The sequence below is a fragment of the Excalfactoria chinensis genome, chromosome 5 (assembly GCF_039878825.1).
Source record: "Excalfactoria chinensis isolate bCotChi1 chromosome 5, bCotChi1.hap2, whole genome shotgun sequence".
Classification (NCBI taxonomy): domain Eukaryota; kingdom Metazoa; phylum Chordata; class Aves; order Galliformes; family Phasianidae; genus Excalfactoria; species Excalfactoria chinensis.
In genome coordinates this window covers 41,056,781-41,083,020 of record NC_092829.1, presented here as the reverse complement: position 1 = coordinate 41,083,020, position 26,240 = coordinate 41,056,781, and the positions used below count along the sequence as shown (strand labels likewise).

Genomic DNA, 26,240 nt, shown 5'->3' with positions numbered 1-26,240 from the left:
CAAAGCCCCATTGCATTGCAAAACATCATTACATCAGAAACCAAAGGTTAAGAGCTGAGCTGATCAAAATAGACTGCAAGTTTATCTGGAATTGAGAGGCATCTGTAGTTCCTTACTTGTATACAGGTTTAAGGACAATCCTTCTTCTTCAGTTGTACTGTTGACTGGTGTTGCAAATACTTTGAAGTTATAGAATGTTCCAGGGATTAACTCAGTAATTTCAATTCTGTTGATATTTGACGTTTTGTTGCTAATGGGAGTAGCATTCCTAACCTCTATCCTGTACGTGTATGCAGTCAAAGCTGTGTCATTCACTGTCCAGGTTAAGTTGACAGAAGTAACACCAACATATTCAGCCTTGAGATCAAGCACCGGGCTGGGCTCTGGGAAAGGCAAGACAACAATCCATCAGCCTGCAACAATACCCACTCAAAAAGAACAGCAGAAAATAAAAGAAAAAAAGCCACAGCCACACCACTACTACACTTTCTTCACATCAGTCTTCAAGCAGAGTTCAGGAGCACCACAGCAACAGCACCAGAGGCTCCCAGAGGATTTGCCATCAATGGGCTTGTACAAGAAAAGTGAGGAAGAGGCATCTTGAGTGGGATTAATCTATCACCGGCATTCAGAATCAACAGCACACATGACCACAGTGCCAGCAATCTTGGATTTCAGGGAGAGATTGGTCCTTGGGAAAATTCTGTGTTGCAGGCATTGGTGACAATTCAAACAGCACCTGGGCTGTGCTTCTTCTGCAGTCTAAAAGCCCATGCTTTACAGGGTAGCTCAGGTAGCTCACAATATGCCCCAGACTAAATCTATCACCTCTGCACATACCAATGCTGAATTAGAAATCTCATGCAGGTAGGTAGAGCCCTGTGCTAAACAGCAAAACACAGACCACCAGAAACAACTGCAAGAAACAGCCGCTTACTTGTATAGACGCTTCTGGATGCTCCTTGTCCTTCTGTCTGATTATCAGCTGCTACAGCAAAGACCTTAAAACTGTACAATGTCCCGGGGACTAATCCGGTAATCTCTGCCATCATGACATTTGATGTCAGGTTGTCAGTAAAAGAGTCACTTGTAACCTCTATTCTGTACGTGTAGGAGGCTGACGCTGTGTCATTCACCATCCAGGTTAAGTTGACAGAAGTCACACCAACATATACTGCCTTGAGATCAAGCACTGCACTGGGCTCTGGGAAAGGCAAGACAAGAGTCCATCAAACTGCAAGAGCATCTGCTCACAAATATGACAGAAAAACAACACGGGCAGACCACCAATTTGCTTTCTTTGCATCAGTCATCAGTAAGAGTGCAGGAACACCAGAGGCTCGTGGAATTTTGACATCAATGGGCTTGTAAGGGAAAACTAAAATAAAAGTCATCCTGAGTGGGATTCATCTCCACTTGGCACTCCAAAGAAAGAGCACACATCACAACAGTGCCAGCACTGCCAGGATTTCTTTTGGAGATGGAGAGAGGACGGTATGAAAGAGACGAAGGCTGAGAAGAATATATGGAAGAAATACAATTAAAATGAGCAAACTGCAAAACTCAAATCAGATCAGGGCAATGTTTCTGCTGCACTCTAACATCCCACCCCTTGCAAATAGCTTGCTTTGGGCTCCAGGACCAAAACTTCACCTCTGCCCACACCAGCACTGAATTACAAGCCTTACACAGGTATGCAGAGCCCTGTGCTGCACAGCAAAATACAGTCCACCAGAAACATGACTGCAAGAAACTGTCACTTACTTGTATACAGGCTTATGGATGCTCCTTCCCCTGCTGTCTGACCATCAGCTGTTACTGCAAAGACTGTGAAGCTGTACAGTGTCCCAGGGGTTAACCCAGCAATTTCCATTTCAGTGATATTTGACATCTTGTTATTAATGGAGGCCCCATTTTTAACCTCTATTCTGTACGTGTAGGAATCAGAAGCTGTGTCATTCACCGTCCAGGTTAAGTTGACAGAAGTCACACCAACATACTTTGTCTTGAGATCAAGTACCATGCTGGGCTCTGGGAAAGGCAAGACAACAATCCATCAGCCTGCAGCAATATCAGCTCACAAAGAAAACAGGAAAGGCACAGACACACCGCTACTTCACTTTTTTCCCGTCACTCATCTATCAGAGTGCAGGAGCACCACAGCAACAGCATCAGAGGTTGCTAGAGGCTCCTTCTCTTCTGTCTGACCATCAGCCACTATGGCAATGACTGTGAAACTCTACAACACCCCAGTAATTATTCTGGCAATTTTGGCTTTGGTGATACTTAGCATCTTGTATCTGATAGAGGCGCTATTTCTAAGCTTTATTCTGTACGTGTAGGAGTCTGTAGCTGTGACATTCACCTTCAAATTTAAGTTGACAGAAGTCATACTAACATATGCTGCCTCGAGACCAAGCACTGGGCTGGTCTCTGGGAAAGGCAAGACAACAATCCATCAACATGAACGGAAGAATATCTGCTCACAGAGACACGTAATTTTCTTCCCCCTGGTATCTTATTGACAGAGTTGTCTTTTCCTTGGCCAATTGCTATTCTAATCAAGCTTCCTTTCTATCTTGCATGGCATATTACTAGCTCTATGATCTACTCTTGCTCCAACTCCTGAAGTTTCATCTCAAGCATTAAAGCAGTCCTGGTGCAGCACTGATCTCTTTCATCTGTCAGGTGTTAACTTCATGCAAACTGGTGAGAAAGATTGGACCATGCAGCCTGTTACGTTTTCCTGGTTATTCCAAAGGGTCCTCTGAGCTGCAAGATTCACAGATCTTCCTCTAGATCCTAATAGGTTATTTCAGCTGTACTGTCACACATACATATTTCAAATGTGTAGGTTGCTGTATATTTGAACTACTGCAGCTGTACTGCAAAAATCTAATAATATTTGTGCACATATTTTTACATAATACATAATATTACATCCCCATAATAGTCAGGTGAAGAAACCCAAATCTAACAGGGATCAAACTATTTCAAGAGCATGCTACAATCACAGTGTTACATTACACTTTCTGTTAGCTGTGTAAATACTTTTCCTTGGCTCATTCTCTACTCCAGCAAAACACTTGGATCCATTTCCAGACGTATCTTTGCACTCTAGATAAAAGTTTGAACTAAAAACGCTAACATAGTATATAAAAGCACAAAAAACCCCAAAGGATTATTCACATCCCACCGACAACCCAAATCACTTACGGGCTACGCTGTTCTGATCACTCATCGCCCTGCCAAACAGTGACACATCCTCTGATAATCTGCTGTTTCCCCTCGTAGCATTCACTGGTAATTCATCATTACTACTGGTTCCCGTTTCTTCAGTTACATTTTTCAAGCTACAGTTGTCAGTGCCTGAAAGGTAAAAAACATACAAGGCAATAAATATCTTTACAAAACCTCCGGGTTCCTCATGAGCAAAAATACAGTCATTAATAGACATCCTGCAGTGACCCATCGGCACCTCCTTTTTCCCAGTTTGCTTCACTGTGTGTTTCCTGGTTTCACCGGTTTTAACTTTTATCAAACAATTTGTATTAGATTAAAAAAAAAAAGCCATGTTTTTTCAGGCAATTACTCAACTCACAGACTGAATGAAGGCTACCATGATCTGCTCTTTGTTTCAGTGCAGTTTTGATGGAAAACAATCAAATGAACTTACAGGCACACTCCACACGTCCATTTTTCTAACATATCACTTTAAAGCTCTCTGCTCTGCTTAACCTGGCATAGCAATTTGGTCTCTTATCCTCAGTGTATGAGAAAATAAAGAGATGTATTCACACACTGAATTCCCATACGGCAGAGATATGAGACAGCTACAGAAAACCTTAGGTTGACATAGTGCAGCCCAATAAGCAAAGAGAGTTGATCCAGCTACACACAGAAATTACTATTATCAGATAGCTGAAGTTATGTACAAATATATAACAATATATATATAAAAGCAAGTAACAGAATGATACTTACATGCAGTTGTACATCTGACCTGGAAAACAAAAACAAATAATAGAAATTAAAACTTCAGAACTACTAAAAAAAAAAAAAATCCATCAACATCCAACAGCACCAAAAATACATCCATCTATCAGAGAGATAAAACAAACGTGACGTTAAAATGTTCGTTCCTGTGTTTTATTTCCTTTGAACAGAGCAGAGTTTATTTTGTTTAAATATATATGTATATATATCTTGCAGTGCATATAGTGGCTGTTTTGCATGTAGACATTTAAAAATCAAAGCCAGATCTCAGTGAAAAGAGCCTTTAGTTACTACCCTCGGGATCATCCCACCAAGAAGAGGTAAGTGACAATTAGAGGGTCTTTTTTCTTCACAGAGATTTTTCTCTCATCCTATTGCCGTATGAACAATGCTACTGCCTCTCACAAAACAATATTTTGTATCTGAAAAACCCCTCGCAGTGAAGTCTAAGTTCAAAACTTGTTGCATATGTTCTGAATACTAGCTTATAGGCAGGTGCATTTAAATAAAACATCAGTAGTTTTCAATTAGCTGTAACCTGGAACTATCCCTAGTGACAGACGCACAAGAATTTTGCTTTGAAAATGCTTTTTGGTCCTCCAACTTCATGCTTTTGGTCCCAAATAAAACATTTCCCTTCCTGTTAACTCCCACAGACTGGTCTGTTAACTGCTCCTCACCTCCCTCCAGGTGGCAGCACAGAATGCTTGTAAGTAGTGAAATAAAAGAGGTCAGAAGGCACTTGCAAGCAAAACTGATTGCTGGGACTCTCACAGCAAGCTGACACCAACTGGCCGCAGCAGTCACCTTTGTCACACAACAAACAGGAGATTACTGAAGCAACTGTACCAGGGATTAAATACAACTATTCACCTTGCAAACATATTCAACAAAGACGAACACAAGCAGGAAGAGATACCTATCCCAAAAACAGGCAGCATGGTGTTGGGGACCAGCAGATCACAGTTCCCTCATGCCGGGAAGGTTTGCAAGCACAGAAGGCTTCTGTCTTTCAGCATTATGGTGCAGGCAACCAGAATCTGTCTGCATTCTCAACTGCTCTCACACTGCCTGCAGAAGAGCTGGTCCTTTGACTGGACCTCATAACACACTGCCCCAAGAAAATCCAATTTAGCTTCATGCTGGACGGTGCCTTACTCACTCAAAGCACCAAGCCTGCTGGTTGCAAAGGTTGACATGCTTATCTGAAGTGCTTCCAGTTTTGAACCACTTTCTGTTCGCTTAGACTACGTCGCTTCCACCCAGCAGTGTGATGAGCAAGCAAAGGTTCTGAGCAAACTGCTCCTGGTGAACCTGCTTCACGTGGTGGGGAAAGGTTTGGTTATTCCTCAGGGCCCCTTTCGCTCTCAGTCATTCTGTTTCTGCTGTTCCATGAGCTAACTCAAAATAAGCAGCTACATCACAATAAGACAACGTAAAGTTAGAACAGCAAATCAGACACCTCTCAGCCCTATGCTGCCACAACCAGCTCCAGCAGCAGCAGCTCCTGGAATCGGGGTCTCAAAAGGTCATAAGCTGCAATGGGGGCTTGTTCTTTCTGTAAGAGGCTACAAATAGCACTCTCTACAAAGATGAGGTAAAGCAGCTGACTAGAAGCAGCAGAACAGAGAAAAAAACAAGAGCAAAAAGCTTTGCAGTAATGAGAAATGCATGCAGCAGTGACAGACATGCAGCCTGTGCTGGACTCAGTGCCAGAGCAAAAAGTTAGGTCACACTTCCTAGGCAAAAGAGTGATTCTAAGTGGCAAAGAACCAACTCCTGATCTTCTCCAGCACAGCCCTACTGACAGCTGAGCGCACAAAAGACACACAAACATGAAGCTCACTGCCAACCTTTTTGAGCATTTGAGAGCCCAGGTAAATTGCTCAGGCATTAGGAAGTGAAGAACTATGCTCATTTGCACACAGGTCAAGAGTCCTATATTCTTTCACAAGAAAGTGGCCAAGGAAGAAAAGACTACAAAGGAAAAAGCCACTCAAGGCAGGAAAACACTCCTCTGCAGCATTCAGAACACAAGGTCTATGCTGTCTGGAAACAGACGCTAACTGAGGTGCAAGAGGTGAGATTCCCTGAGATGCAGGACAACCTAGAAGTCAAGTCAGAAAGATTCTATATTTAATAAGAAAGCAAAATCACACACACAAAAAAAGAAAAAATAAACCACCAAAAATGTGACAGAACTGTGTATGCCACAGTGATTTCTATAGCATTATAAGCAAACCAGCAAAAGTCTGATACAACTCATAACATGTTCTTAAGTTTCTCTTCTGTAAAAACACCCAATGATTCCAGTGTTATTAAATTCTTACATGTCTCATTTCCCTCTCTCTAACTTCAAGTTCAGAGTTTCAGCATCTTTCCTGAGCAGCAGGAGCACCAGACATCACTGAGAAACAGCTATGATGCTACCAAGCCCCCCAAGTCCCTGCTTTCCACCTCCCCATTCCTCCCTTGCCTGCCCAGACAATAAGCAGGTTGATTCCTGTTTTAGCCCCAGCTACAAGCAGCTGGTTCAATGGCAGCTTCCTGCTGAGCTGCTAAGGAGCTGGGCTTTATAGTCACACATGGGTTTTGTTAATGATGCTCAAGCAACAAAAAGGAAGTCACCCCAAAACTTCTGTCTTGCCACTAATTGACATCTTCCTTCCATTTTACTCGCTTTTGTTCATCACAGACTTCAGAAGTCTGACAGTATCTTTCTGACTTTCCAGAAACCTGTGTGCTAACCAAATCCAATGAAGCACACTGAGCTGGCAGCAGACAGACCTCGTCATGGAGCATAAAACCACGCAAAACAAGTGATCCCAGTCCGAAGTGTCAGCCTGCCTGACTCAGTCATTCCATGCTGCATTTTGTAACCATCAACTGAACTGCCACCCGTGATTACTCACTGAAATGCTGTTTATACAAAACATTTGTGTATTATTTCAGGGAACATTCGTGCTGAACACCTGACTCTCCTTGTGTTCACATCTGAGGTACCCAGAGCCCCGCCATTCCCATTTTTCTTTGCAATTACATTAATCTGTATTATTCATCTATAAAGAGAGTTGTGCAAATTTTTGCTGGAATTTGCAAGGGAGAATTTCTCTCCCCAATAAGAGCTAAGAAACACTCAATAAATCGAGAAAAGAAAGACAACAAAACGCAAAACACCGAACATTTGAAGTGAACAACAGGAGAGGTGTATATACGCAAGCTCCTCACTGTCATCAGCTATGGCAAATGAAACTTCACGTGTCACACAGCCACACGGAGTCTAATCAAAGGGTGTGCCTTTCCAGAGGAGCTGAATAATTCACTTGCACAAGGTCTGTCCTGTACTCCCTGAGCATGCATTTCATCATCCAGGAGTCTGTGGTGTGTAATAAATGCAGGATTCAGCTCCATCCTTTTCAGGTACACAGTGGGTCGCGTAATCGAGGAACCATTATTTTCACACGTAATTTTATCACTGAAGAAACTAAGATGAGCTGTGGGAAACCATTTCCAAACACCCCAGGTGACTGAGAGGCCCAAATCCCACTGATGATTGATTAGACTCAAAGATTTTCAAGAGAAGGATCTAGGCAGCAACAGGAAGGACAGCAGTGCTTCCCTTCTGCTGGCAGCAAGACTTTTGATCAACCCAGCTGTGATGTCAAACTGCACCCTGCAGCAAAGTCAGAGCTCCTGCACTGGGAGAAAACCCCTGTATACAGTAACCCATCTCCCTGGGGTGCTTAGGTTTCCAAAATATACAACGTGGTTTGGTTCATGTAAATGCAAGGTTAGGAAGTTGGCTCAACAGCTGGAGTGTAAACAAACCAAAAAATCCTATCTTAGCCACAAATCCTTCCTATGAAGAGATTTGAGGCTACTGCTTGCTATTTCTTGTGTGCTTATGACTCAGATGCAAAAAGCCTGAAAACTGATCACACTCCTCTCAAAGCTAAATGTCTTTCACATGTGTACCTCCACATCTTCACCTACCCAGCGTCTCAGATTTCGAGGAGCTCCATATGAAAACCACTGAACTATCATAGAGGTCTCCAAAGTCCATTTGAAGAGCCTTCACAAATGCAATGGCAATCAAATCACTAGCTGACTAAGCTCAGTACTCGGGTAATAGTGGTCATACATTCTTTTTTCCCTGCTATACCCACCTACCATTAGTTGTCCCACAGCTATAACTATAGACTTCAGGGCAAGGCAACACACTGAAACAACCATGATGATTTTAACACTCCAAGCTTCAGTCTGCTGAAGCTATCAGTCATCACTGCCCAGCTGACGAACATCAACTAAAAAGCTGTAATAACTCCATTACTTGCAGTCCCTTCTGCCACCTGGGGTATTTTATACTCACCATAGGTTTATTCAGGTAGCATTACAACAGAAAGGCTTTGCTCAAAGTCACAAAATAAGTGAAAGTTAAACCCAAGAAACTTAAACCCTGGGCTGTGAATCCCTGTGATAATGCCACCAAGACTCCCCAGGTATTGTACCTTCAGGCTGATAATGCTTTCCTATACTTGCCCATTTTATAGGCCTTGTAAGGCAGTGACTGCTATTCCAGCTGAGAGCACCTTCCCAGTATGCTGGGAGTCTAGCAGTTTAAACCAGCAGACACCTTCCTGTAGGTCATAACAATGTCAAAAGCTGGCTGGGGTTTAGACCAACGCAACACTCTCACCTCTTTCATGCCACCTTAAGGCTGTTTCACTGCATTCATTTCCATGTTATGGCTAAATCAGTGAATTTTGTAGAGTTAAAACACAGGACAATATAAATGAGATCACTTGAACTGAAGCTTAAAACCAGTTCTTGCTTAGTAGGTGGCTTTTGAGTTTAAAAAAAAAAAAAATAATAAAAGGTTGTATTAGAAAATGAACTAAAATATACTGTCGTGGCATTTCATTCTGTTTTCTAACTTCTTCCTAAAATGTCATACTAGATCCTTCTAACTGTAAGCCACAACAGGCTTTTCACTTTAAATTAACTCTAGATTAACTCAACAATCCATTCTCTTTCAATGAAAAATTGAAAACACAATGCAGTCTGTGTCAGCTTTACATATTCCCCCCTCCAGTATCATAAACACAGCTCATCTACAGAACACTATTTCACAGGAGTTTGGGTTAAGTGTGTTTATCTGGGCGAAAAGGAAAGCTCACAGTTTAGGAGCAGTGCAGTAAACTTCTGTCAGATATTTGGAGCCCTCTCTTCATTTAACCCTAAATGAGCAGATCTGCTACTGAGAATGCACGGGGCAAACAGGAGGTCCAAAACCTCAGAAGAAAGAAAAATGAGCAGATGTTTGTTATTGATTGGGTAGGGCTGGGTTCCCTTAAGGGCACCACGTTGTTTTAGGAAGCTGTGTAAAACCCTAAAGCAGTCGGTAGCCGTGCATAACTGTGCTTAGCTATTTTGAGCTATTATGCAGTTACGTGAAAGGAGAAATTTTATTTCCACTTTGCATGCATTTATATTTGACCCCTGGCATTTGTAAACTCTCTCTTTCCCAAAAGAAGCTTTTCATCAAAGTAGAACCAAATAGTTTTTTTCCACTGCCTTTTATGAAAACAAATGAGGAGATTCTGGTTTGCGCAACACTTCCAGTGAATGAAAAATGCTGTGAAAGACAACATCTCTTAGGAAAGTCAAGAGCAGACACTGAATGGAAATTCAAAGTGAAACGCATTGGAAAAATACACATCCCCCCCCTCTCTCCTTCTTGTCCTAATTTTTCTCCAAATTTGACCTGTATCTGCTCCTCAGATATTTAATGCGGAAGGAAGGAATTTTCTGGGCAATGTATCTGAAACAGAGAAAATACACAGAATGGATCTCATTGGAATTGCTCCTGTTAGAGCAGCTTCTCCTTCCTCAGCCCTACCTTTATGGAAAGATTTCTCAGAGAAGCTTTCCTATGGTTTAGTAGCAAGCGATGACTCATCTGACTGTGCACATACAAAACAAGCAACAGAAATACCCAAGACCAAGAAACACAGATTTTGACAGCAAATAGAATGATAATAGGCTCAAACACCAAGCACAACTGCATTGCAAATGACCGCTCTCTTGCTACTTACTCCTGACCACGGGAAGCACCATCAGACCTCTTTGCAACGGTTTGCAGACAGAAAATCAGTTTAAGGCTTCTGTGTGCAACCAAGCAGCTCATCTGCATTTGCTCCAAACCTGCAGGCCCCAGGAATTACAGGCCACGGGTGCTGGAAATCACCTTATGGTTTGGCAGCAGTGCTCCAAGCATCCTGCAGTTATCCAACTGAGAAAGCAACAACAAAACGTCATGCCAGAGAGAGGCTGAGTGGCTTCAAGAGTTTAAGTTCTCTGTATAACTGAATCAGTCTTACACGTAACATCTCCTCAGTGATGGTCCCGCTGAAGGCTCTTACAAAGAGAGCAGTATGCTTATTCAACAATGGCAATGAGTAATATTTAGACCAGCTACTTACTAAGAAATAAATTCTTACCATACTCAAACTGCCTATCACACCAGCATCAATGGAAAGCGCAGCTGGGTATGAAACAAACAACTAAACAGAAGAACTCCTCTCTTAATATGAATTTTCAGATAACATTGCCATTTTCTTTCAAAATGAAGCGTTTACAGCATCAACATTTATTTTACATGAACAAGACACATTCCTGCATTCAGCCTAACAGCACTGTTTTTGCACTGAGTCATTGCTAAGACACACCCTGGAAGGAGTAGGACACAATGAAAAATGGGGGGGGAAAAAAAGAGAGAAAAAAGACTCCTGTGGCAATGACACAATGCTAACTGTCCCAAAATCAGCAGGGTTGGCCACCCAGACAACATGGAAAATGTACACCAGAGCCAACACTTGGCTGGCCTTCACAGCACAGCCATGAAAATGAGGGGTATTTCCTGACAGAGCCCGATTTCAGATCTGTTTGGCTGAGAGCAATTGAGGCTCTGATTTTCCCTCTTATCAAAGCAGATTTCCCTTTCCCAAGTTGGACACTTTGGACTCTGTCAAGTCTTTGCTCAGGGGAAGTGTTAAAAAGTACTTAACAACATTGAGCTGGATTTGGTTCAAAAGTTTTCCAAGTAAGGTTAGCTAAAAAGGGATTTTAAAACTCAAATACAGCATGAAGAAGAATTTGATTTATAAATGACCCAACTTTCTACGTATGACACTCTGTCAAGGGGCAAGAGAACTACAGCCTTTGAAAGCCTTCAGCTTGCTCTCATAAGGAGCTCAAAACTCCCTTGCCAGACAGCAAATCCTTTAGTGGCAGTCTTAATTTCAGTACGTGAAAGGCTTGTTGTTCCCTGCCTCATTTCTAAACCTTTCCTAGGACTGTTTATCTTTTTTTCCCCCTTACTGAGCTCCTGAAAACATTCTAATTCAAAAAGCAATGAGGTGTGCAGTTGGGAGAAACCATCCTGTGACGACTGCCCAACACAGACCTCTGAGGCTAACCTTCATCTCCTCCTTCATGCTCTGTTACCATTTATTACCATTTATTTATGCTCCCTCGGCACATTCTCTTCTAACTCTACGTAAAACACTGCATAAGAATGTAAATGAATTACTTCTCTTGCATTCCCCTTGCCCTTTAGCTGGGTAAATCAACCCAAAGGAAGGGAGGAAAGCAATCCTTCCTGATGTGCTGCTAACCGTAGCTCTGGCTTAGTAATGCAGCCGTCCCACCACTAGAGGCCCCAGTAAAACCATCCAACTTCAGCCTGAGCAACCAACACAGTAAAATATGCCTGAAATATGCCTGAATTTTCCCCAGAGTTGACGTATACCGGCAAGCACAAGCCTAAGGATGACTGTGCTGGAGGAAGATGTAAATGTCAGCTGAACCGCAAGTCATGGGAGCTAAGGTCACCAGGCCTGGCTGGCTCAGGCAAGCTGAGTGCATCCTCAAGCATCACAAACCTGTCACAAGGGAAGTCATTTTATACAGTAAGCTATTGTCTGCACCTTATAATTTCTTCATAGTGCTTATGTACTACATCCCACATCTTCAGCTGCAATGTTTTGCACTGAACCTACATTTCTGATGGGCCCTAGTAGTGAAGTGGTATTTGATAATTTTTCTTCAAAATAAACGCAAATCTCCTCACAGAAAAGATGCATAGCTAAACCTTTTCCAACTCAGTTTAGAGTGAGTTTCAGCTGATCTACAAGGATCAAATCATCACAAACAAACAATGTTTTTGTACTGCTGTTTTCACATGCAGCAACAGGGACAGGGAGGGGAACACCCTTTAAGTTTGCCTTCAACTATCAGCCCATTTAATCCTTTAAAAAATTTAAACTGTAGTAAGAAACAAATGGACTACAAATGTTCAAAACATGTAGTAGTACTCCTTGGAGGGAACAAAAGATCCATTGTACAGTTCCAGTAAGTTCATCTAGGGCTCTGGTAGAGTCTCTCTTTTCCTCCCTTTGAACAGAAGCTGAATAGAAACAGGAATGAGAATTGGCTCTGCCATCACCCCATTGCCAGACTCGCCTCTATGAATACTGGATAAGAAGTTATTCACTGACAACAACTCAGGCTCTCTCTTGCTTACCAGTCAATAGACATGTCTACAAAAGGTCAACTTCATGGCCATCTGTGAGGACGAGCTATGGTGGATGATGACTGGGTGATGCAGCATCGCTGCCAGAGATCAACCCAATGCTGCGGCTCCACGCCAGCTGCAAACGTTTTACTCTAGGAAATTATATCCATAGCTTCTTTCTCTTCCCAAGATACATGAGGAAGCTTCTGCTGATCTGCAGGTTTACCTTAGCTCTGATATGGATCTGTTACCTAGTAACTTGCTTCAAACTCTTAAATATAAAAGGAAGATACATTTACATTCCTTACTACTAGCCTTAAGAAAAGAATGCTAATTTCAAGAACAAACTGCATACTACATCAGTGCGCCATGTTTGCTTGGCCCAGCACATTGCTTGACAAAGAAACAGGAAATTTCCAACTTAATTGCTTTTACAACATTCTGCTCAGTGTTTGCTTGGAGCAGTAATACCACCAATACAGCTTCCCACCGCCTTTGCTATTTCCATGCAATCACATGTTTTCTCTTTATCTGTATCACCGGAATACAAAAGTGTCTCTTTCTTCTGCAATGCCCATGAACAAATGAACAAATTCGAAGTTTGTATTAAAAACTTATGGAAAATGAGCTTTTACAAACACAAATAAGACAAGCATTCCTTAAACTTACTCTGTTTCATCCAATCTGAGTGCATTAGCATGCATTAATGTCCACCAGCAGCAAATTTAATAATGAAACATAACAATTCCAATTAGAAATTCACTTTTCCCCTCGTGCTGGCTCTGTCCAACTTTCAAACCTACATGAGTTTTTAAAGAAAATTCCTCCACAAGTTGTGTTTTTGAAGGCAGACATACACTTTTTTTACACAGACAGCCTTCTATTTAAAGGTCGGACTTGGAAAAATACTTAAAATATTTGAATATTATTACTATTAAGAGTAATATGACAGTGTTACAGCTAATGGAAAACCAGAAAGAGGCAACAAGAAGCATAGTGCTATTCTCCCAGCATTTTGGAAGGGTGTCACTTTGGATGGGTCTGTAGCATCAACTGTTCTCTTGATTGTGACTGAAAGAAATTGTGACAGTAAGGGCTGATACTGATCAGGTGCCAACAGCACAGAAGAACTCTTTGGAAGAGACTTCATTGGCGCCTTGCTCTTCTTGCCTACCTATACTACCAGCCTACTTAGACAAATTCTTTTTTTTTCTAAATGCATTTGGGACAGTTAGAAATTCAGGGTTGGAGATATCCCCCAGATTTCCCTTGTGCGTTTTAGACAGGTCTCTTTCAACATACAAAACATCTGAATGAATACCTGAGCAGCAGGTAGTAGAATCAGTCACAACAGTTCATTCTAAAGGACGAGCTTAATTTTTGTTGCATCTTCAGCAACAGCAAAATTGTTCCTGAATAGTTCTGATGAAACTGAATGCCAGAAGAACAGGCCTGATTTTATTTCACTCAAATTTTCAGCCACTGTCTCTGAAACATTGGATACTTTCTCTTTTGTTTCAGTGTCCTCAACAGACCCCAACCACGAAAACTGAAAAACACCACTACTTCCTCTCCAGAATCATTCCAACTTCAAGTTAAACTGCAGAAACAACTGTTCTTCCACACCAAAAAAATACCTTGGAAGCCTGCAAGGACAAGAACTTTATGAACATATAAGCTCATATGAATTTAGAATGTTAAAGATGTTAAACAACACCTATAACAAAGGATTTTCATCCTAGAGACATTTTCTTCTGGCCTGACATTTACTCTTTTATGTTTTGTACTTCACAGCAGCTGATGTGCAACATCTCTATCATTTTCAGAGAGGAAACAGACTCAGGAACACTCAGGAACAGCTGCAGCACAACTACTGTTATTACTAGCTTGCTTTAAAATAAAGCAGCAAGGTAAGGCCATACGAAACTATGCACAAGAGACATCTGGATGAGGAGCTATGAGATCTGGTTTAGTAGCTTGTGGAAGCAATGCTAATGGGAGGATGGTTGGACTAGATGATCTTGTAGGTCCTTTCCAACCTTGTGATTCTATGACAAGCATTGCACTAACACAGATTCTGACCACAAATAGTAACTGTTAGTTAACTGGTCTGTTAAAAAATTCTTCGATGCTATATCAAAAATTCTTCGATGCTATATTTCATGCTGGCAACTTTCAGAGCTTTGGATAGGAATCCCCTTTAAATATCTCTGTAGGTTTGGAGAAGTAATCAGAGAAAGGCAGAGGGGAAACCCTGTAGTTCACTATGATGCATTTTACAGTACACCAATCAGGAAGATGAAGCTTTGCCCCCATTAAACACAAAAGCGACATTAAATTAGCACTAACTCAAAGACAAACCAAGTCCTTGCAGGCCAGCATTGTACTTCCAAGCCCATTACAGAACTAAATAATCTGCTGTACTTGCTCATGCCATGGCCACATTTCTCCTAGATTATAGGGGCATAACATACTTATTTGTAACTACCTATAAACTGCTGCTCACCACCAATAGAGCCCATAAAGCACAATATAAAACAGCAGTTACACAAAGTTTAAGTGCTCTGCACCACACTGCTGAGTGCAATCTTCTTAAGTCAGCAAACATCCTTATAGTTCAGTGTACTAAAGAGTGTCAAGTTGGAGTTTGGAGTCAAAGTCAAAGCCTTGTATGAGAGAGGATAAATAATTAAGCGACCTTTGTTCCCCTCTGCGTGGCTGTTCACATGCACTGAGCAAGCAGGCAATGGGCAGAGGAAAGAGTAAAACAGAAGTACCCACATTCCAGTGCAGCTAACACCCCTTTGGCTTGTATCTTCTAACAGATATGGTTGCATGGATTTTCACACATCCTTCTCTTAACGGCCCTCTTAGTGGCCTCATGCTCTCTCCCCACACCTTCTGGTGAAGGTTAAACCAAGAGTGATTCAGAGGCTGGATTTCTTGGTGCCTCTCCTGCCCCTAACAGAGATAGTCAGGATGTAACAGTTATAGAATGCTGACAGAAATGTGACAGCCCAAAAAAACAGGTTTGAATGAAGAACATAAAAGCTTTCATAGGCATGATTACATATCACAAAACAAACAAACAAACAAAAAACCAACAGTGTGTCCTTCACAACCTATTGCAGCTTCATAATTTCTAGGAAACACTGCTTCATTGCTGTTCGGAGCGTTCACAGTACAGCAGATTAACCCGAAAACACAAGCTAATAAAAAGCAACCAACCTGTGCTGACCAATTAGCGATACTGGCAAGAGGTGCCAGCAGAGTTTGATCCACGCTCAGAGTCACATCCTTAGCCCACAGGACAGAACCTGCCCCTCAAGCTTCAGCACCAGCAGGGGGACATATCAAGGACAAGCGCTGCTGAGATGTTTATCAAGATGAAAGATTCAGCTAAAACCATACACCGAACCAGACCAAAGGCAAAGCAAGCCAGGACCAACTACAGACTACTGTTCACTGCATGCAGGCTGCATGGTGCAAAGCTGAAAGACTTTACATTTGACCAAGACACACATTAGTTTGAATTCACTACTGCTGATAAGACTTCAGTTTAGAAAGATGCCTGATCCATTGCCTGACTCAAGCTGTGAAAATGGAAATACACCCACAAACTTCTCCTCTCTCTCAAGGGAATGCCATGTATTGGGGCGCATGAGACTCCAGCTGCCACAGGACACAAAGGCAGATGTCCAGACAAGCCTTGAGGGCTGAACATCGTCATAAAGACATCTTCTCTTTTTCTTCTCTGTAGTATATCTTGTTTGTATGACTCATAACCTTTTAAGACACACTGTTAAAATACTTTCTTCCCTGTACCATACAGCATATGTCTATGCTTCTTCTAACAGAAGCTGCACATTGTGAAAGCTGTGCTCAGAACCCACCTCATGTAAAGACTTGGAAATTCAGAGCACAGCTCCCTACTCTGTCTCTCAGAGTTGCTGGCTGGAGTGTAGGCCTTACAAACTGAGAAGCATGTGGAGAACTAAGGGGTTTCTTTCTTGCTTTCAAAAAGAAGTAAGACCAGTAAGTGTTTGCTCCCACACAGACACACATCCACAGAGGTCACAGAAGTTGGCAAAAAGAGAAGGTCTAACCATATCATATACTGCATCACATACAATCTAATCATATCAGCCATTTCCCAAGTGCCTGGTTAAAAGCAAACAAAACTCACTCTGCACTAAAACCACAAGTGCCACAATAAAAGGCAGGAATTAAATGGGAATGTCTCCAAAAACACCTACCACTAAGAGGTCTCAAGAATCTGTTCAGTCTTCACACCACAATTGCCAGTTTTACTAATAAATATCAGTTTTTTTCCCATTTAACATATGCTGCATCACCAAATACTAGAACAGTATGTTGTTTTTTTTTAAGCTTTTATACTGTTCCTTCATTCACCTTTCCAGCATCTCCACAGGATGTTGCCACATTTCATGTATCCATCTGAAGTCGTAACTTACATAATTAGGCAGTCTCTCCATCAGCAGAGTGCACTGGAGTCTGCTTATAACAGCTATCAGAAAACTTTGCTGCACAAAGACATGGCGCCCGTACAGCTGCACAACTCAAACCAGACCAAAACATCACCTTCTGAGCGAGACAATGTGCAGAAATATCTTTCTGATACAGCACCAGAGCTTCCTTCTTCATTTCAAACACCAAGCAGACATCCGAGAGCCAGAATTGCTTTGAGTAAGGATGGGTTTAAAATGACTAATCATTTCCTCTATTATTATAGAGAGTTTATGGTGCCTGTTAGATAGCTTGTTTGTGCTCCCATGTGAGCTAGTTCCTTCTGCTGCACTATCACAGACTTTGGCACCGGGTTCTCTTTTTAAAGCTATAGCCTTTAAAAACAAAAAAAACCCACAACCTTGCTTGTCTGATGGAGTGAAGTTTACAGATGTGTTGAATTGGACCTACACCACTCACGGTAATTCCAAAGGCAAAAACAAAGAGAGGGGCCTAGCAGATGTTGATATTGCTGTTGCTGGATGGAACCTTTTTTTTTCTTTTTTTTTTTTCTCCTTGCTGAATCAGTTATTCATCAAAAAACAGTTTCAGGGAAGACTAAACTATTCATGAGTTTGGGCTGAACTTACAGAAGAGTTCACTTGAGGACGAAGCCCTCTGACTTGCATTGAAACTAGCACAGGAGATTCTGCAATGGACTATTCTGACCGCAACAAAACGCTCAGATTCCGAGCGCAGCGAATAAAAGCCAGTCTAACAAAGGGCCACATTCAGCCGTAATACAGTGGAAGCAGCTTCCAGTAGCCAAGAAGTTGCAGCACTCAGCTGGCACGCAGCAGATCCAGGTTGAAGTCTCCCTGCGGCCCAGCCACAGACTAATCCTCCTCCATGCAGGTCAGGTCCATGTTTCGCACACGGCACTGAGCTGTCTGCAGGGCTCCCCTCCAAGAGCTGCTGGCATGGCTTGGATCAATCCTCTGATGCATGTCCACTTGCCCTGCAATACCACTGAGCTCAGAACACATTCCTTCTGCAGGGAATAAAGAGGAAAAAGGGCTTCAACCAGAGACACGTGATGAAGCACCCCTGGGGGAAAGCTTTCCTCTTCTGCTCTCTTCCCCTGCGGCTCTTGGTTTCAAAATACAAACCACACAGGCAAGAAGCCCAAGCTGAACCACTCCAACATGAGGTCACATCAGTCAAATCAACTTGAAACTAGCCACATTGGGCTTTCCAATATTTTTTAAGATACACACACACACACACCAGCATGAACTGCCACAGGTTTTTCCTCTCTCTTCAAAAACTTTGAATAAAAAAAAAAAAATCTAAGTTACTTTCCCATCTCTACGCCACGAAGCGCAAAAATCAAGACATAGAATTTCTTCTTTAATATCATGCAAAGTACAGCCAGTGCGGAACTGCGGGTGGTTACAGGAGGGTGAACCTGGGACACATCCACGTTTCACTTAACACCTAGACACCAACTGCCCTGGGTGCAGAAAGCACTGCAAAAACAGTAAATAAATATTACTGTGCTTGGGAAAGGTGTGTGTTTGTACAAAGGTGTGCAGAGGCTGCTACATACGAACTAAAGGCATAAATTGTTCCTTCTTCTTTCTGTTTAGCATTATACAGAATCCCACAGCATAGCTGTAATTCTGGAAACAGTGCTGAGTTCCTCTATCAGAGTCAGTCCATACATTCCCCTCATTCAAAAGCAGTCGGCACATAACAGTAAGAATGTTATTTGTTATTTCCTGTGACTTGGAGTGTAATGCTACTCAACAATCCTGTATATCAGATACAGACAACTATAATATGTTCATAGAAAACAACATCCCAAGGAGGGAGGTACACTTTGAATATCGGTTTTGTTTATACGCAAAAGTAACAAGAGGTTAATTCCAAAAGTCACCTAATTAATCAAGGTTATGTGCAGGACAATGGTACAAAGTGACAGCAGTGAGATCATGTTGCAATGCTCTGATTAACATTAATAAAGGCAGGCTGATATGCACACAGCAAAGCAGAACTAGCCAACCTGGGATATTTGGAGAATCCATGCTCGTAGGCATGACCTGGCTATGGTACTCCCAGCCCTTAGAACTAAGCTTGAAGGACAATGATGATTCTGTTATTGTGTAAGAAAAAATATTGTGTTACAGGTAGCTAGAAAGTGGCCACACATAAATCAAACTACTCTCTGTATCCACACAGCTTTCATGGGCCATTATACCCAGTTGCATACCAGCAATGACTCAAGGGATCAGCTGTTTTCAGCTCCACAGCTCAGGACACAAACCTGCAACCACCTGAAAACGCTTCCCGTTTATCCAAGCTTGTCCACTTCCTGCATCTTTATAATCTTTATAATCTCTACAAATGTGTACCCCTTGAAGGCAAATGCATAACAATAAATAGATAAACACAAGGGGCCCAGCCACAAGGGTTGATCTGAGTTTTGCACTTATTCCACACAAGGGCTCCTGTGCGCTGCCTTTCCTCGTGGCTCTGACACCTGGCCAAGCTGGCAGCCCCAGCCCTGAGCGGGTGGATCCGCAGCCGCCTGGCACAAGTGGCTGGGCAGAAGGAGAGGAAAGCCTCCACCCTGCGGCATGGCTTTTTCAATCACCAGTCAGCATCAAGACTTCTGAAAACAAGACTAAGACAATGAAAGATCTCAGCGATATGACTGGAGCCAATACTGCCTGATTTTTCTTTCTTTTTTCTTTTTTCTTTTTTTTTTTTTTTTTTCATTTCCTTCATGAAAATGAATCAAAAGTTCCTGTCTGATAATATCTTCCAGCACACAAGTCCCAGCCAGTGGCACATGCCAGGCTGGGGTGGAGAACTACAAACATCCCCAGCTCTGGCTTTAAGGGCAGACACAGCACTTGTCAGGATCAGGCTCTTAGCTCCCAGCTTCCACTCTACTAATGGCTAGTGCAGGAAGAGGGGAAAGAAATCTGCTCAGTATTCACCTATGAAAATAGTATTTATGGCTTAAAATAATAATAATAATAATAATAATAATAATAATAATAATAATAATAATAATAATAATCTAACCAGCATTTGAGATCTTTTCTTCTTCCTGCTATCAGTTCTGGCTGAATGTTCAGCCCAAGCAGTGAAGTTCTAGCTTTTACAGGCACCACCACCTCTCTTTCCTTCACGAAGAGATGTGCTTTAGAATAACAGGGAAAGAAGAAAATGACCACTTCAAGCGTTTTTTCCCCTCACCATCCTCCCCCACAGAACACTGCCAAGAGCAAGGCTCTAAATACATAAATAGCCTGGCAAGTATATAGCACTAACCGCACCCTGCCCCAGGGCTACTGCCTTAAAGGAAACTATTAATACTGAAAAACCATAAGGATGTGGAAAACATACAGAAGTATGTCAAGTGCAAACCTTAGCATCTTCACATGAAGAATGCTGAGTACCTCACACAAAACTGTTCCCCCCTCCCCCCCCCCCCCCCCCCGCCTTAATTTTATGAATAGATTTTTGAGAAGTTTTCCTGACACCGCTGTTACTCTGCTTCTCCTGAAGCCACAATGGTTTTTAAATCAAGAATAGTGGCAGACATTATTAGGAGGAAGTTTTTCACACAGAGGGTGGTGATGCACTGGAACAGGTTGCCCAAGGAGGCTGTGGATGCCCCGTCCCTGGAGGCATTCAGGGCCAGGCTGGATGTGGCTCTGGGCAGCCTGGTCTGGTGGCTGGTGACCCTGTACATAGCAGGGGGTTGGAACTGGATGATCACTGCGGACCTTTTCAGCCCAGGCCATTCTATGAATCTACAAAACATTACACATGCTCCTGAGTTGAGGAGAATGAGAGTCCCTCCCTGCAAAAACCAAAACCTGAAAACAGGATTTTAAGGCAGGAAGATGCAACACAGCCCATTCTTGTTCTGCATGACCCAGATCCCACCCTGCTGCCCAGGGGATCACTCCCGTCCAAGGGGGAGAAGGCTGCTCCAGCCTCCAGCTTGCTCAAGGTTTCTAGAACAATTCTGCCAGCACAACCTTCACTCTCCCCTTGTGAAAGAGGACATTTGTCACCCAGAATAAACAGCATTTCTCAACAACACAGCAAGCAACTTTTGCAGGACATGCATGTCACTTCTGTGGGGCTGTTTGTTGCTAAAGTTATAGGAAGTTGCTGAGAAGATGTCAGGAAGTTGAGAAGGGGAACTAGAGCTTAATAAGAAAATATCAGATAAAGCATAGTTAAAATCAGATGAGCTTTTGGTGGAAGGAAGAAAAAGGAAAGAAAGAAATCCCTTATTGGCAGGATCAAATCTTGCACTTCAGTTATAAAGATGATCCTGATATACTGAGGAAATGGGGAATAAGGAATTTCTCTCCACTGCTGAAATCCAAGCCCCTTTGCACTGCCAGAGTGTGACATACCTACTCAGCAGCAGCTCAGTATGTGCTCTGTTGCATCTTCCTGCCTTAAAATGCTGGCTTCAGATTGTTGGTTTTTGCAGGGAAGAACCCTGACGTGGCTCTTCCTCCTCACAATGCAAGTGAGGGGCGAATGCCATCCTCTATGTCCCTCATAAAAGCAGTCCGCATTTTGCTCTGCATCAAGTGACTAACAGGAAAATAAAACAGGACTCCCAAGAAGCCAAGACTTCTCTAGCTCAGCTGAAGCTGGAAACTACAACCTCAGCCCATGCTGCTCTGTGTCTGCCAAAAGCCTTTGAAGTACATTCTTTGAAGCTGGCCAGAATCGGCTCTGGACAGGAGTGAGTGCTGAGCAAGCGGCTGGGGGGCCAGCTGGGAGCCTGTGAACTCCACACAGTTGGGCGGGAGCAAAACTGACATTCAGTACATAAGCTTGCATTTTTATTATTATTTTTTAAGTCACCCTTCCTTTTACAGGCTGAAGAAGACTCAAATCCTGCCTTATGTTCACAAGCTGACCGTTGGGCTGGTCAGCAAGCTTCAACCAGTGTCAGGAGATCCATAAACGTATGCTGTTTGGTCTCTCCAACTGCTGCAAATAGCATCTCTTGAGAAAGCACATCTATGGTAGAGCTGGACTAGGTACCAAAGCCATCCACCACACACATTTCGGCTTCCCCCAAAGTGCCTGCAAAATTTTGGCTATGGGGCAAAAGCAGCAGGCAACACAGCTTTTGTTCTTCCAGGGAGAAAAGCAGGAATAGCTTCAAAATGTCTTTTCCTGAAACCTATCCAGAAAGGACCTCTCTGACCCTCATTTTCCCTACGTATCCCAGCATCACACAGCCTGCAGCTTACAGTATTTCTTCTATTGAGGTCTTTCTTAAAGTAACAGTCTGCCTCCAAACAGCTGCAAGCTGCTGGGCACTGAGCATGCGGCAAAGGAACACTGGAACGAAACTAAAGCATCAGATATATTTTGATTCTAAGTAACCATAATTAAAAGAACAGCTAACATCAAACCAGTGACATGCAGGAGTCTTCGCACCAGGTACAAACCGAATTCTGGGGGCACCAGCTCTTATCATACCCAAACATTGCTTCAGCTTCTCCTTCCCCAGGAGTTGTACAGTCTTTAATACAGGTAATCTCCCTCCTAACTTCGGGCTTATTGCAGAAATGAGTTTCACTCAGCCTCTGCACAAAATAACCACAAGGACAGATGAAGACTTTCTTTTACTGCTAAGGCTCTCTTGCTGCAGTTTACAGCCATCACTGTGAGGCTTTTTTCTTTTTTTTTTTTTTTTTTTTTTTTTCTAAACAAGCCAATATTTTTAATAATTATGGTAAGGAAAAGAAACCTGTCAGCACTATTTCCTCTCTATTTGCTCTGCTAATTTTGTGGCTTTCCACAACACTCTAAACCAAACCATTTTCAAAACTGAAATCTAAAAAGGCTTTTTGAACATGCCATTTCGCATATTAAGCTCCATAGCAAGTATACTGCTTAAAATGCTACACCGGAGCACAGGCATTTCCCTGTGATAAAAGAAATGGCACATCTTTTGTTCAGGCCTTGTCCATGAAGCAGTCAATTCAGAAAATCATCTAACATCTGAATCACTCTGAACTGTTCTTGTCTATTTGCATACAGAAGCATGACACGAATGAAATTACACATGGAAGTACTACAGATGTATTGTAGGAAGAAGAGTTTACACAAACCAGGCATGGCAATGTAGGAGTTAAGTAAAAATACATCTAACTGGCCTGCTGACCATGACCAGATACCAGAGCCAAGAGGATCTCTATGCAAAGGAACTTCAGTTAACATCACACTCAAACCACACAGTACTATTTTAAAAGCTTTCAGTTTCTACAGCATTTAACCAGAGCATGCACCTTAGCAGAGAGGTCTTTAATAGCATCTAGGCAAAAGAACTCATATACCTTAAGGACACAGTAGCAGTTGAAAGAAAAGACATTGAACTAGACCCTGAGCTAAGCCCTCTCAAGTCACTTGCTCCCTGCTTGTGTGCTTAGCATGCTATCAACACAAAAAGCCAATAAATTGCTGCCCCTTCCTTCCACGCTTTGTTTTTAAAAGGTTCTTTGTATTTCATTTCAGTTTATTTAAGCAAGATTTCTATCACCACTGGTACAGAAACAGGCAATTTTTGTTATCTTTGCAAGCATAAAAAAGCCTCTGGAAATATATCTACGTGTATTAATTGCTCTGACCTTACAATTTAGCAACTTAAAACTTGTTTGTTCACTCTAATCAGCAAGCACAAATCAGTAAGTCTTTAAGCCTTGACAAGTTATGGAAATTAATGACATCAGGAGTGGCCCTTTTCAGTTTTTCCTGCCAATTCCCAAGATCGATGATAGAGCTAAGCAAAACATCAGCTCTAAGGCTTTGGAGCTCAGGGTGTTTTCCTGAGCATGCAACTGTTATCCGAGGAACAAATCTAGCTCTGCCATGAACTCCTCAAGCGTCTTCTGGGTCTGGATGCACACACAGGAATCAAGAACTCAGGAATCAACTGCATCCACTGACTTGTGCCATACACTTTCAGAGTCACTCCAGACACTGAAAAGAAGGACATGTGACCTACTTTCCCAACCAACTGCTCACAAGGATTATTGCTTTCATGGGTCATTGGACACGTTCCTGCCCTTTTTTGTTGTTTTGGCAGCAGAGCGAGGATGGTAATTCAACACTTCCCAAATCATTCTCAATTTTAGAAGAAAAACCACAGAGAAGAGGGAAAGATAAGGAGCGTAGGGGAATGCAAGTAGTTTTAGCACAAGATTCACCAAAATACACTGAGAAATGAGTGCCAAGCTCTGTCTCTCTTCCCTAAACACCATAAGGCAGCAGCACACCGAAGGAGGAGTTGGATTTGATATTGGAAGGACTGTGGCAGAGCTGGGAACTGTTTGCTTCCCTGGTTTTGGGTAAACATCCAAACATTTGTGTGACTAACTGGTCCTCATCATTAGATTTGTGTGCAAACTTCCATATAGCAACACATTTAGTCCGCATACTCAGAGAGACATCTGCTGCTCTTATTTCCTCTCATAATCCAAAGAGACGTGGGACACAAAATACTTTTACTTTGATTTTTTTTTTTCTTTTAGTAACTGGAATCTCATAATTGAAATTAGGTGAACATTACACTAAGTAGGCAATCTAACCTCCAACTACACCTAGAAAGGCTTCCTTACACTAAGAACAACTGAGCACGGGTACTTCTCTGCAACAGGTTGGTCATTAATGCTGTGGTTGGGCACTTCTTAGAGCAGGAAAAAAAGAGGCAAGAAGTGGAAAGTGGCAGCGGGAGACCATAACTTCTGTTTACTTTTGTTCTTCCCACTCCAACTTGTGATTACTATTGCTGGTCCTTTGGTGAAAGAAAGAAAATCTGCTGGTACAGACAAACACAAAAGAAAGGTGGAATGGACCCAAACAGGCAGGATATTGACAAAACATCACACAACAGTATTGCAAGACTGTCAGAGCTGCTTGAGAGTTCCATAGCATGTTTCACTGCTTTTACTAACAAGCCTCAAACTCCGTCTCCTAACTAGCAGTAACTCCTTGCCAGCAGAACTACAATTAGACTCTAAAAATGGCCTCCTTTTTATTGTTAAAATGTGTAATAAATGTCTGAGACAAGAAGAATATTAAGCCTCAAAAGAAACCAAATGTGTATGAGGAAATAGATAACAGTGTATGGGTAAAATAAACAACGTAAGAAAAAGGATTAATTCCCTCATGTAAACTGGAGGAGGAAGAAATGATTTTGCCAGTAGATTCCCATGTTCCGACCTCTGTGTGAACTCCAAGTAACTGGTTTGCAGTTGCAAGCAGCAACAAGAATGGAAAATGTATTCATTGAAAGGCTCTGAAGGATCCCAGTCCTTCTGATTTCTTGCTAAGCAGCTGAAGCAAAAGGTCAATTCAAGAAACACACATGCGGCCACTCACCTGGCCACATGGTGAGCTTGTTTAAGGAGCTCAGCTGGCAGAAAACAACTCTGCCAGCATAGTTATCTAACTCAGCCTGACACAGGGTCAGACACGGGCCAGCAGAGTGAAAGAGAACAGCACACGTCATAGGATAACCACGGGGAAGTAGATGGTCTTCAGATTGGCTCAGCTGTCTCATAAAACCTCACCCTCCTGCAAACGTAAAGGGAAAAGCTGCACCTGCTGCAGGAAGGCATGTTCTTTATCCATCAGGAATCTCAAAAACATCAGTACTACAACTCACTCATTCCCCACCTATCTGCCTTCCTTTTCTTCTACGTGATGCAGCTGAAGGCCAGAAGCAGGGCAAGCACTTGTCTAAAGTCACACAGATCCAGTCACTTAGTTCCCCTTACCATAGCTAATAGCGTACACCATTTCTAGATGTGTAGATAGACGTTTAAAAGGATCATTTACAAAAGCGCTCAGCTTTCCAGCTATGTGAGTGAAAACAACTCAGTTCATTGTCATCAGTACCGCGATGCACAATGCACTCCTAGAAGGACTGCCCTCACTCACAAAGCAGGAACAAACAATCCCTCAGCCAGCACCAACAACTGAAATGAGTAAACCAGTTGAGACTCACATGATGAAAAACGTCATACTTGATACCTGTACTACTCCTTCATAGAGCTTGGTAGAGTTTTATTCACAACAGAAACAGCACCACGCACTTCTCAACTAAGTGTCATAACTACAGCAGAAATTAACTGCTACAAAT

At 42.3% G+C, this 26,240-nt stretch overlaps 1 protein-coding gene across 1 annotated transcript in view; it reads right to left on the bottom strand.

The window, feature by feature from the left end:
* The window catches only part of PTPRJ (protein tyrosine phosphatase receptor type J), a 67,888-nt gene that overhangs the window by 21,455 nt on the left and 20,193 nt on the right, over window positions 1-26,240 (bottom strand). Inside the window, exons 2-6 of the mRNA XM_072338772.1 lie at window positions 3,985-4,003; window positions 3,217-3,369; window positions 1,765-2,031; window positions 938-1,204; window positions 117-383 (exon numbers count right to left, since the gene is read on the bottom strand). Of these exons, the coding sequence (XP_072194873.1) occupies window positions 117-383; window positions 938-1,204; window positions 1,765-2,031; window positions 3,217-3,369; window positions 3,985-4,003 (973 nt within the window). The remainder of the gene's footprint in view (window positions 1-116; window positions 384-937; window positions 1,205-1,764; window positions 2,032-3,216; window positions 3,370-3,984; window positions 4,004-26,240) is intronic.